We start from the raw sequence: 12,440 nt of genomic DNA on the forward strand, positions 1-12,440 counted from the left end.
GTAAGAGAAGAGGAAAACAAGGTTAAAATGACAATGAAGAAACAGAGTCTTTTGCATGGATATTCAACTTTACAGTGGATAAACAAGACATACATCAAGTAGAACATGCTTTGAGTTTTGATTTCTCCCCCATGGTTCACAGAGATTCTGTCTCCCTCTCCCTTTCCTCCCTCTCCCTCTCCCTCTCCCTCTCCCTCTCCCTCTCCCTCTCCCTCTCCCTCTCCCTCTCCCTCTCCCTCTCCCTCTCCCTCTCCCTCTCCCTCTCCCTCTCCCTCTCCCTCTCCCTCTCCCTCTCCCTCTCCCTCTCCCTCTCCCTCTCCCTCTCCCTCTCCCTCTCCCTCTCCCTCTCCCTCTCCCTCTCCCTCTCCCTCTCCCTCTCCCTCTCCCTCTCCCTCTTTTTACCGCTCTTTCTGTCCCTCTCCTCTTTTTACCACTCCCTCTTCCTCTCCCTCTCTTTCTACCTCTCCCTTTTCCTCTCCCTCTCTTTCTACCTCTCCCTCTTCCTCTCCCTCTCTTTCTACCTCTCCCTCTTCCTTTCCCTCTCTTTCTACTTCCCTCTTCATCCTCTGGGCAGCATCAGTGAACCACAGATCTCAGCAAGCCATTCCATCAACTAATACAATACCTTTTGTTCTAAAGGACACTGCATTGTTAATCCATGGTGCTCAGAAGGTTAGATGCTTTCCCTGGGTTCTCCACACCTGATATTCCCAACTTAAGTTTGCTTTCTTAAGGCATAATCTTACAATTTGAGAAGTAGGTGTACTAATATAGTGGCCCTTTCATGAAAGTTAGGAGTAGTAGAGACTTCTCAAAACAAACTATTCAAGGATCAAACTTTGTATGTTTAGAAAGGTAACAGTGGATGTGAAACTGAGGTGGAATAGATGGGAAGACCCAGCAAGAAATAGTAGTATCCTCAGTGAGGGGTCAGAGTACAGGCACAGGAGACAGATGAACTAGTACTGTCAAGGGAGAAAGGCAAGTTTCAATGATTAGTTGTCAGCCTCTGCCATCTGACATAATCAAAGTGTGTTCAAAGAAGTGAGAAGAACCTTCAGGTCTGGGGCAAGGGGAAAGCCCTGCTTCAGTCAGTTTCATATGTTCTGGGTCTCAGACTAGGTCCAGACATATCATCATTACTTTGATAAAATGCAGCCCCAGTAATTTATGAGGTATCAGAGGGGGGGAAGGCCAAGGATATAAAAAATTCACAGAGAAGACTGCAAAAGGGAATCCAGGAAGTAGGGACATTTGGGGGAAGAAATCTCCTGCAGGGGCTCATTCAGAAAAGAGTCCTTCAAGAAAGATGTTCTATCCAGAAAGGGTTCTCAGAAAGACACCTTTGTCCATTAGTTTCAGTGACCAGCAGGCTGAGCTTGGCAAGTGCTATTTTAAGGAAACAGTAAGAGGGAGGCAGAAATGAAGAATTGGAGAGAGCAGATAAGGAAACAAGAGATGGTAGATGGAGAAAGAACAGTTATTATAGGAAAGGTGAATTTTCTTCAGATGGAAGCAACAAAAATAGGTCTCTGATAAAAGGAAGAATGAATCCACTCTGCTGAAAAGTAGCTGTAAGATATAAGGCAAGTAATGGGACTATGGGCAATATTTACTGGTGTGACTTCACAACAGAATTATAATGTAGTTGGTTAAATCACCAACTTACAGAAGACTGCAAAGCTCGGTTCTATGAGATGGAAACTGCAGAGTGGCAGGTTCGCTATGTAGCCAGCCCCTTGTGGTACATTCCTAGCAGAGAGTGGCCTTGAAGAAGTCACCTAATCTGTCTATTCCAACAGGAGATAATCACACTTGCCTCTCACATTTCATCTCTAGACTTCTCCTGAAGCCCAAAATCAAGAAAAAGTATTTATCTAGTGACCTCTAACCTAGGCTCATATAAACACACTGAAAGTTATGACTTTACATTACAGTTTTCTAAATTACTGAAATTCAGACCTGTCCTAAGAGCCAGGCCCATTCCATCTATGGGGATATATAAATTTTTACTGGATATTTTATTTATTTACAATACATATGTCATCCACTTTCCCCATTTTCCCTCCCTAGAACCACTTATCCCATCCCCCCTCCTTCTTTATGCTTTTATACCATTTTGATCACATGCATGTATTAAGGTCAGCTCAGGATGAGGGTCTAGCAATACAATAGATACAAATAGTCAATGAACAAACAATACAATAAACACAAATAATCAAAAAAGCAAGGCATTAAGCCCAATTAAGTGAACACTCCCATGAGCACTGTTTTTCAGGGCTTATCAGGATGACCAAAGTATCTGAGCCTACTTCCCTGTCCTAGCCCAAGGTCATTTTCATGTCTGCAGCCTACTTCCTTGTTCTAGCCTAAAATTTAGTTTCCTGCCTGAGATTACTTCTTTGTTCTAACCTAAGATTTAGATTCTTGCCTGAAATTACTTCTTTGTTCTAGTCTAATGTCAGATTCCCGCTTGAAGCCTACTTCCTTGTCCTTGGCCAATGTCATATTCCTGCCAAGCAGCCCAATTCCTTGTTCTTGGCTCATGTCAGATTCTTGCCAAGCAGCCCCAATGGCTCTCCACCTGTTCCCCTTTTTTATTTCATTAACAAGACTGAGCCTGTCTTAGGTCATTCTGACAAGAATGTCTTCCTTACTCATCATGCATTATCCAAAGCAATGTATTTCTGTCTTAGGTTAGTAAGGCTCTGTGCAGAATCTTATCCATCCTTGGCTTGCCACCTGTTAAATTAATAACTCTCTCTGGGGGTCCATTTTCAGGTTCAAGCCATGTACTTTGGCTGCCAACATGTTGATGTTATTTTTTTTTATATTTTCATATCATTTCATTTGGAAATATGTTTGGAGATAATTATTCATTGTGTATTAATTCACCATTTAGTTTCTTGTAAATGACACTCTATTGAAAAACATTAGCCTAGCTCTTCTTTTTTTTCACTTTTTTTATTAGATATTTTATTTACACTTCAGATGCCATCCCCTTTCCCCATTCCCCCCTTAGAAAGCCCCTTTCCTATGCCCCCCTTTTCTTTTTGCACATATACATTTTTTAAAAAATGTTAATCATAGGCTTTATAAGTTTGGTATTGCTCAATCAGAGGTGTAACCCACTACCCAACCTAGATATATCAACTATCTTTGACTGGTGGAGATACATGAACCTCTGCCTCCCTGTCTCCCCCCTCTTTCTCTCTTTCATCACCTAGCTTCTCCTCTCCTTCTTCTCCTCCTCTTCTTACTCCTTCTCTTCCTCTCAGTACTCCTCCCACCTTAGCTCCTCCTACATATCACCTTTCCTGTTAAAATGAAACTATTCTCTCAAAATACAATTAGAGCATAGTTATGCCAATTTGTACCCGTGAGGTACAAGATAGTCCTCATACCCAGTCCAACATTTTGTTGACTAACCAAAACCTCTGTTGTCTCTCCTAACTAAAACACTTAGTTCTGAACCTGGCTTTTTCCTTGGCTTTAGGATGAATGTCAGCTGACGACCATCCACTCAAATCTTTTCTCTCCAGGTAAATAGCCAGAATTGGCTATGAGGCTATAAGTTTTCAACCCCGTCAGAAATCCAGAATGACTGAGTTAACTATAATTGTGGGAAGCACAAAGCATAGCTTCTAAAACTTAGCGAATTTATAGAGGCCTCTGAACACCTGGACACTCCCTCTACTACATAACGTTGGAGCATCTGTTCTTCCACCTTCTGGCCCAGGATCATCTGACAGACCTTAGTGCTGCAGAATTATTAAGGGCTGATTACTCTGTCTAGGCAGATATAATCAGTCGACTATTCTGCAAGTGTGTCCTTTTCTGGACAGTAATTTGTCTGTAGAAGGAAAGTGGCAATTCTTGCCTAGTGGCTGTCTCACCACAACTGGAGTAACTCCAAAGATGCTCAATTTCTCCTTAGAATTCAATATAGGAAGCTGTCCGGAGCAGACAGGTCTCTAATCAAAATGAACATTAATACAGAAATGTTTGTCATGTCAATTCTGTGGATTTCTGATGTTTTGAAAACCAACTACCCATGTAAGGTAATCTGGACTGTTGCCTGTTAATTCCACTTAGCTATTTCTAAATAAAACATAGAAAACACCCTAACAATAAACTCCAACCCATGAATTTGCTGTAGTCCCTTAACTCACAGGCTGACCATCTCAAATCAGTTTAAAAAAAGTTAAAGAAGGACTGGGTCTAAGCCTTGTATTCCTAAGTGTGTTATACTGGTACAATTCCTATGAGGGTAACAATATTCATCTCACTCTTATATCAATAAGAAGCTCGTACCAATGAAAACCTTAAAATTTGTAATCAAAGTAAATTGGTGCCATTTAAGAATTTATATCTTCATCTTGATACTAATTATACAGATTTCTACTAATAGGTTATGGCTATGCAATAAACCCTAGCTAATCTTCTCTATTCCGACAAAACCACTACTTTTCCCTAGAAAGACAGCCCAACATTTACCACCTTAGTCCCCAAGCCCAGGGAATAGGGGCTCTGACTCTTCATTAGCTTCTTCAAGCTGACTATGGGCGTTGAGATATTAGAAGAGGAGTGGGGGGGAGAGCAAGTTGACAATCCTCTGATGCTGTGTCTTCACTGCCTCCAGATGGAATTCCCGGACCTCAGAGGTTTGAGCAGGTCTGCCCAGCTTGCTTGTTGAGTAGATACACCAAGACTGATCATTCTGCAATATACAATTCTCAAAACAAATTTTAGTATCAACATAGTTTTTTTTAAAAAGAGGGCTGACATTTTATTAAGGATGTTGGTTCTAACCGCTTTTTTCCCCCCTCTTTTATTGGATATTATATTTATATTTCAAATTTTATCCCCTTACCGCATTCCCCCCACCTCCCAGGAACCCCTTATCCCATCCCCCTCCCCCTCCCCACCCTCAGATTACCCCCACACACTCACTGCTCTGCCCTCAAGGTACCATTAACCTCATCTCCCACCTATGCCCAACAAGGCCATCCTCCCCTACATGTACAGCTGGAGTCATGTGGCTCTCCATATGTGCTCCTAGGCTGGTGGTTTAGACCCTGGGGAGCTCTGACTGGTTGGTATTGTTGCTCTCTTCATGATGCCACCAACCCTTTAGGCTCCTTCAGTTTACTCTCTAACTTCTCCATTTTAACACACCCCAGGTGTGTGTTATTGATCCTTTGATCAGATTAATGGTTAGCTGTGAGTATCTGCCTCTGGGTATGTCAGACTCTGGAGGACCCCTAATGAGACAGCCTTATCAGGCTGCTGTCAGCTTTCCCTTCCTGACATCCATATCAGCGTCTATTTTTGGTGACTGCACATGGATTGAATACCCAGGTGGAATGGTCTCCATATAACCTCTCCTTCAGATTCTGTCCCACACTTTGTCTCCATATTTTCTCCCTTGAGTATTTAGTTACTCCTTCTAAGAAAGACCTAGGCATCCTCACTTGTTCTTTCTTCTTCATGAGCTTCATGTCCTCTGGTAGTTGAATCTTTGTTGTTTCAAAATTTGGGCTAATCTCCGCTTATCAGTGAGTAAATACCATGTGTGTTCTTTTGTGATTGGGTTACCTCACTCAAGATGATATTTTCTAGTTCCATCCATTTACCTAAGAATTTCTCAAATTCATTATTTCTAATAGCTGCGTAATATTCCATTGTGTAAATGTACCACATTTTTGTATCCATTCCTCTGTTGAAGGGCATCTGGGATCTTTCCAGCTTTTGGCTATTATAAATAAGGCTGCTATGAACATAGTGGAGCATATGTCTTTGTTATATGTTGGAGCATTTTCTGGGTATATGCCTAGGAGTGATATAGCTGGGTCCTCAGGTAGTGCTTTGTCCAATTTTCTGAGGAACCGCCAGACTGACTTCCAGAGTGGTTGTACTAGTTTGCAACCCCACCAACAATGAAGGAGTGTTCCTCTTTCTTCACATCCTCGCCAGCATCTACTATCACCTGAATTTTTGATCTTAGCTATTCTGACTGGTGTGAGGTGGTATCTCAGTGTTGTTTTGATTTGCATTTCCCTGATGACTAAGGATGTTGAACATTTCTTAAGGTGCTTCTCGGCCATTCGAGTTTCCTCAGTTGAGAATTCTTTGTTTAGCTCTGTATCCCATTTTTAATGGGGTTATTTTGTTGTTTGGTGTCTAATTTCTTGAGTTCTTTGTATATATTCGATATTAGCCCTCTATCGGATGTAGGATTGGTAATGATCTTTTCCAAATCTGTTGGTTGCCGTTTTGTCTTGTTGACAGTGTCCTTTGCCTTACAGAAGCTTTGCAATTTGATCAGGTCCCATTTGTCAATTCTTGATCTTAGAGCATAAGCCATTGGTGTTCTGTTCAGGAACTTTTCCCCTGTGCCTAGGTATTCGAGGGTCTTCCCCAACTTCTCTTCTATTAGTGTCAGTGTATCTGGCTTTATGTGAAGGTCCTTTATCCACTTGGAGTTGAGCTTTGTACAAGGGGATAAGAATGGATTGATTTGAATCCTTCTACATGTTGACCTCCAGTTGAACCAGCACCACTTGTTGAAAATGCTGTCCTTTTTCCACAGGATGGTGTTGGCTTCCTTGTCAAAGATCAAGTGACCATAGGTGTGCGGGTTCATTTCTGGGTCTTCAATTCTATTTTATTGATCTTCCTGTCTGTCTCTGTACCAATACCATGCAGTTTTTAAAACTACTGCTCTGTAGTACAGTTTGATGTCAGGGATGGTGATGCCCTCAGAAGTTCTTTTATTGTTGAGAATAGTTCTCGATATCCTAGGTATTTTGTTATTCCAAATGAATTTGTAGATTGCTCTTTCTATCTCTATGAAGAATTGATTTGGAATTTTGATGGGTATTGCATTGAATCTGTAGATTGCTTTTGAAAGGATGGCCATTTTTACTAAGTTAACCCTGCCAATCCAGGAGTATGGGAGATCTTTCCATCTTCTGAGATCTTCTTCAATTTCTTTCTTCAGAGACTTGAAGTTCTTATCATACAGATCTTTCACTTGCTTGGTTAGATTCACTCCAAGATAATTTATTTTATTTCTGGCTATTGTGAAGGGTGTCATTTCCCTAATTTCTTTCTCAGCCTGTTTATCCCTTGAATAGAGGAAGGCTACTGATTTGTTTGAGTTGATTTTATATCCAGCCACGTTGCTAAAGTTGTTTATCAGGTTTAGGAGTTCTCTGGTGGACGTTTTAGGGTCACTTAAGTATACTATCATATCATCTGCAAATAGTGAAATTTTGATTTCTTTCTTTCCTATCTGTATCCCTTTGACTTCCTTTTGTTTTCTAATTGCTCTAGCTAGGACTTCCAGTACTATATTGAATAGGTAAGGTGAGAGTGGGCAGCCTTGTCTAGTCCCTGATCTTAGTGGGATTGCTTCAAGTTTCTCTCCATTTAGTTTGATGTTGGCTACTGGCTTGCTGTATATTGCTTTTACTATGTTTAGGTATGGGCCTTGAATTCCTAATCTTTCCAAGACTTTTAACATGAAGGAATGTTGAATTTTTTTCAAATGCTTTTTCAGCGTCTAGTGAGATGACCATGTGGTTTTTTTCTTTGAGTTTATTTATGTAGTGGATTGCATTGATGGATTTCCAAATATTGAACCATACCTGCATTCCTGGGATAAAGCCTACTTGATCATGATGGATAATTTTTTTGATGTGTTCTTGGATTTGGTTTGAAAAATTTTATTGAGTATTTTTGTATCAATATTCATAAGTGAGATTGGTCTGTAGTTCTCTTTGTTTGTTAGGTCTTTCTGTGGTTTAGGTATGAGTGTAATGGTAGCTTCATAGAATGAATTGGGTAGTGTTCCTTCTGTTTCTATTCGATGGAATAGCTTGAAGAGGATTGGTATTAGGTCTTCCTTGAAGGTCTGAAAGAATTCTGCACTGAAACCATCTGGCCCCGGACATTTTTTGGTGGGAAGATTTTTAATGACTGTGTCTATTTCTTTAGGAGTTATGTGACTGTTTAGATCGTTTATCTGCTCCTCCTTTAACTTTGGTACCTGGCATCTATCTAGAAAATTGTCCATTTCATCCAGATTTTCCAATTTTGTTGAGTATAGGCCTTTGTAGTAAGATCTGATGATTTTTTTAATTTCCTCTGTTTCTGTTGTTATATCTCCCTTTTCAGTCCTGATTTTATTAATTTGAATACTGTCTCTGTGCCCTTTGGTTAGTCTGGCTAAGGGTTTGTCTATCTTGTTGATTTTCTCAAAGAACCAGCTCCTGGTTTTGTTGATATTTTGTATAGTTCTTTTTGTTTCAGCTTGGTTGATTTCAGCCCTGAGTTTGATTATTTCCTGCCATCTACTCCTCTTGGGTATATTAACTTCTTTTTGTTCTAACTCTTTCAGGTTTGCTGTCAAGTTGTTAATGTATGCATTTTCCAATTTCTTTTTGTGAGCACTTAGAGCTATGATTTTTCCTCTTAGTACTGCTTTCAGTGAGTCCCACAATTTTGATATGATGTGTCCTCATTTTCATTTAAATCTAAGAAGTCTTTAATTTCTTTCTTTATTTCTTCCTTGACCAAGTTATCATTGAGTAGAGCATTGTTCAGTTTCCAAGTATATGTGGGCTTTCTGTTGTTTTTGTCCATGTCAAAGATGAGTCTTAGTCCATGGTAGTCTGATAAGGTACTAGGGATTATTTCAATCTTTTTGTATCTGTTGAGGCCTGTTTTGTGACCAATTATATGGTCTATTTTGGAGAAGGTACCATGAGGTGCTGAGAAGAAGGTATATTCCTTTGTTTTAGGATGAAATGTTCTATAGATGTCAGTTAAGTCCAATTGGTTCATAACTTCTGTTAGTTTCATTGTGTCTCGGTTTAGTTTCTGTTTCCATGATCTGTCCCTAGCTGAGAGTGGGGTGTTGAAATCTCCCACTATTATTGTGTAGGGTGCAATGTATGCTTTAAGCTTTAGTAAAGTTTCTTTTATGTATGTGGGTGCACTTGCATTTGGGGCATAGATGTTCAGAATTGCAAGTTCCTCTTGGTACATTTTTCCTTTGATGAATATGAAGTATCCCTCTTTATCTTTTTTGATTACTTCTGGTTGAAAAATGATTTTATTTGATATTAGAATTGCTACTCCAGCTTGTTTCTTGGGACCATTTGCTTGGAAGATTGTTTTCCAACCTTTACTCTGAGGTAGTGTCTGTCTTTTTCACAAAGGTGAGTTTCCTGAATGCAGCAAAATGTTGGGTCCTGCTTATGTATCCAGTCTGATAGTCTATGTCTTTTTATTGGAGAATTGAATCCATTGATATTAAGAAATATTAAGGAGAAATTAATGTTGTTTCCTGTTATTTTTGTTATTGGCAGTGGAGATATGTTTGTGTACCTACCTTCTTTTACGGCTTTTGGAAGATTACTTTCTTGCTTTTTCTAGGTTGTAGTTTCCCTCCTTGTGTTGGAGTTTTCCATCAATTATTCTTTGAAGTGCTGGATTTGTGTTGAGATACTGTGTAAATTTGGATTTGTCATGGAATATTTTGGTTTCTCCATCAATAATGATTGACAGTTTTGCTGGGTATAGTAGTCTGGGCTGGCATTTGTGTTCTCTTAGGGTCTGTATGATATCGGTCCAGGATCTTCTGGCTTTTATGGTCTCTGGTGAGAAGTCTGGTGTAATTCTTATAGGTCTGCCTTTATATGTTACTTTGCCTTTTTCCCTTACTGCTTTTAGTATTTTTTCTTTGTTTTGTACATTTGATGTTTTGACTATTATGTGGCGGGAAGTATTTCTTTTCTGTTCTAAACTATTTGGAGTTCTACATGTAGGCTTCTTGTATATTTATGGACATCTCTTTCTTTAGGTTAGGGAAGTTTTCCTCTATAATTTTGTTGAGGATATTTACTGGTCCTTTAAGTTGGGTGTCTTCCCCCTCATCTATACCTATTATCCTTAGGTTTGGCCTTCTCATTGTGTCTTGGATTTCTTGTATATTTTGGGTTAGTAGCTTTTTGTATTTTGCATTTTCTTTGACAGTTGTGTCAATGTTTTCCATGGTATCTTCTGCACATGAGATTCTCTCTTCCATCTCTTGTATTCTGTTGGTGATACTTGTGTCTGTGACTCCTGATCTTTCTTTTAGGTTTTCTATCTCCAGGGTATTGTCCCTTTGTGATTTCTTTATTGTTTCTACTTCCATTTTTAGATCCTGCATGGTTTTGTTGAATTTCTTTTCCCATTTGGTCGCATTTTCTTGCAACTCCTTAAGGGATTTTTGTGTTTCCTCTTTAAGGGTTTCTATCTGTTCTTTGAGAGTGTTATTTATGTCTTTCTTAAAGTCCTCTATCATCGTCATGAGAAGTGATTTTAATTCTGAATCCTGCTTTTCTGGTGTGATGGGGTGTTCAGGGCTTGCTATGATGGGGGAACTGGGTTCTGATGATGTCATGTAACTTTGGTTTCTGTTGCTTGAGTTCCTGCGATTGCCTTTTGCCATCTGATTAACTCTAGTGCTGCCTGTACTTGCTGTCTCTGACTGAAGCCTGCCTTTCCAGTTATCTCACTTGTGTCTGATCTCCTAGGGGTCCAGATATCTCTGTGATCTTTTCCAGCTGTACTGATTACAGTGGTACCTCTAGGATGCCTCAGGATTTGGTGCCTCCAAGGTAGCCATCCAGCTAGGTGTCTGCTGTTCTGGGTGCAGTGTCTCCTCTAGGATATCTCAGGATATGTTGTCTGACGCTCTGAGTTCAGTTGTTCCTCTGTGGCTCTGGGTTGAGTGGACCTTCCAGTATGTCTCAGGCAGAACCCGGGGTCCACACAACAGCAGACCTGTCAGAGGTCTTGTCCAGGCCTCAGATCCGGGAGAGGGCCGGAAGGGGAGTGCTACTCCGAAGGGGCGTGGGGGAGGGGAGGGTATCTGCTGAAATCTGAGAGCTCACAGCACCCAGCTATGGGCTTAGGGCAGTATGTGGGTCTTCCTACCTAATGCTGGCTGTGGGATCCATGGAGCCTCCAGAATGTCTCAGGCGGAATCTGGGGTCCACAAAACAGCAGACCCGGCAGAGGTCTGGTCCAGGCCTCAGATTCCGCTAGAGCCTAGCTCTTCTAGAAGGACTTTGGTTGTGGTCTCTTCCAGAACAGTCACATTACTGGATTAAAATTCTTTTATAGATTGCTCCTGGATGTAATCAACCGAGGTTTATTGGGAAGTTGGCTAGCCAAGGTCAAAACTGCTTGTCCACGCAGGAGCAGAATTTTGACCCATGTTGATGTTCTTAAAGAAAAACTTTAACACAGGAATAAAAATATTCCCAGGACAAAAGGGCTAGCATGATCAAGCTATATATGCCATTTTTTAAGCTTGACCAAAATAGAAATACTGACGTCAGGCCATGGGTAATTTTATCTGCAGGATCTACCACATCTATGCTCAGCAGAGCAGCATTCTTGAAATTCATAAGCTCCCTATGTATCATTAAAACATCCCGAGAGGTGTTAGAATTATGTCAAATGCATGTGTCATTAAACTTCTTCCTAATTATAATGACTATCACTGTAAATTGTAGAACTAACATGAATCCAATGGTATTTGGCATGACACTCAAGATGGCTCCTTACCCTTAAATTCAGAACCTTCTTCCAGTAATTTGAATAGGATAAAGAGCATCAATCTGTTCTTCCAAATGCCTATCTAAATCCTCTTGTATATTCAATACATTAGTAACATTTTTTGCTAAATGATTAACTAAGATAGCAGTCTTAACTTCTTGTGTCACAGCAATTGCAGAAGCAGTGGTGCTAGCAATTAATGTAATTAAAGCTGTTATACCAGCAATAATCAAGCCCACTACCCTCTTGCTTCTGCTTAAAGCCTGACTCATTTCTTCCAGCCCTTGCAAGCTATTTTTAGAATACCAAGGTTATGTGATACTCAGGGCATTAAAACAAAAGCTGGTTGATAGACCTCCACAACTGACATGCCAGATTTCAAAACACAAACACAATTAGAAGGTGTACAATCAATGCAACTTACATTAAATACTGTAGAAGAAACAAAAGTATTTTTAACTTGACAATTAAAAAAGCCTTAACACATGTGTTAACACCTGTTTGAAATCAGATCCTGTCCCAACTTTATCTCTTGCTAACATAACATCATAGAGAACTGCAGCTAATTTCCATATATGTCTCTGAAAATGTCCGGAACCAGACTTCCAAATGAAGACTGTTATTTCCAATATTGGATTGATTTCTAGACCAGTACATGATTGAGTCCGAATAACTGATCACATTTAATAACAATACAGAAGGCATTATAACTTCTCTTTTTGATTCTCTGTTCCACAGGGTCTAAGAACTTGAGGCAAGGCAGCTTGTCCCATCAGGGGTATAGATAAGCAATGGTGGATCAGGAACTTATGTCCAAAACA

The 12,440-nt window shown here is 40.1% G+C and overlaps 1 protein-coding gene across 7 annotated transcripts in view; it reads left to right on the top strand.

Moving 5' to 3' along the window:
- Cpq (carboxypeptidase Q) overlaps positions 1–12,440 on the top strand; it is a 435,354-nt gene that overhangs the window by 388,125 nt on the left and 34,789 nt on the right. Inside the window, exon 8 of one of the 7 annotated variants that reach the window (XM_076911246.1) lies at positions 12,358–12,422. The exons of the other annotated variants lie outside the window; for them this stretch is intronic. Coding sequence (XP_076767361.1) covers positions 12,358–12,407 — 50 coding nt within the window. The 3' untranslated portion in view covers positions 12,408–12,422. Of the gene's footprint in view, positions 1–12,357; positions 12,423–12,440 lie in introns of those variants that run through there. 7 annotated transcript variants of the gene reach the window in all.

Source organism: Arvicanthis niloticus, chromosome 13, assembly GCF_011762505.2.
Source record: "Arvicanthis niloticus isolate mArvNil1 chromosome 13, mArvNil1.pat.X, whole genome shotgun sequence".
Lineage (NCBI taxonomy): Eukaryota > Metazoa > Chordata > Mammalia > Rodentia > Muridae > Arvicanthis > Arvicanthis niloticus.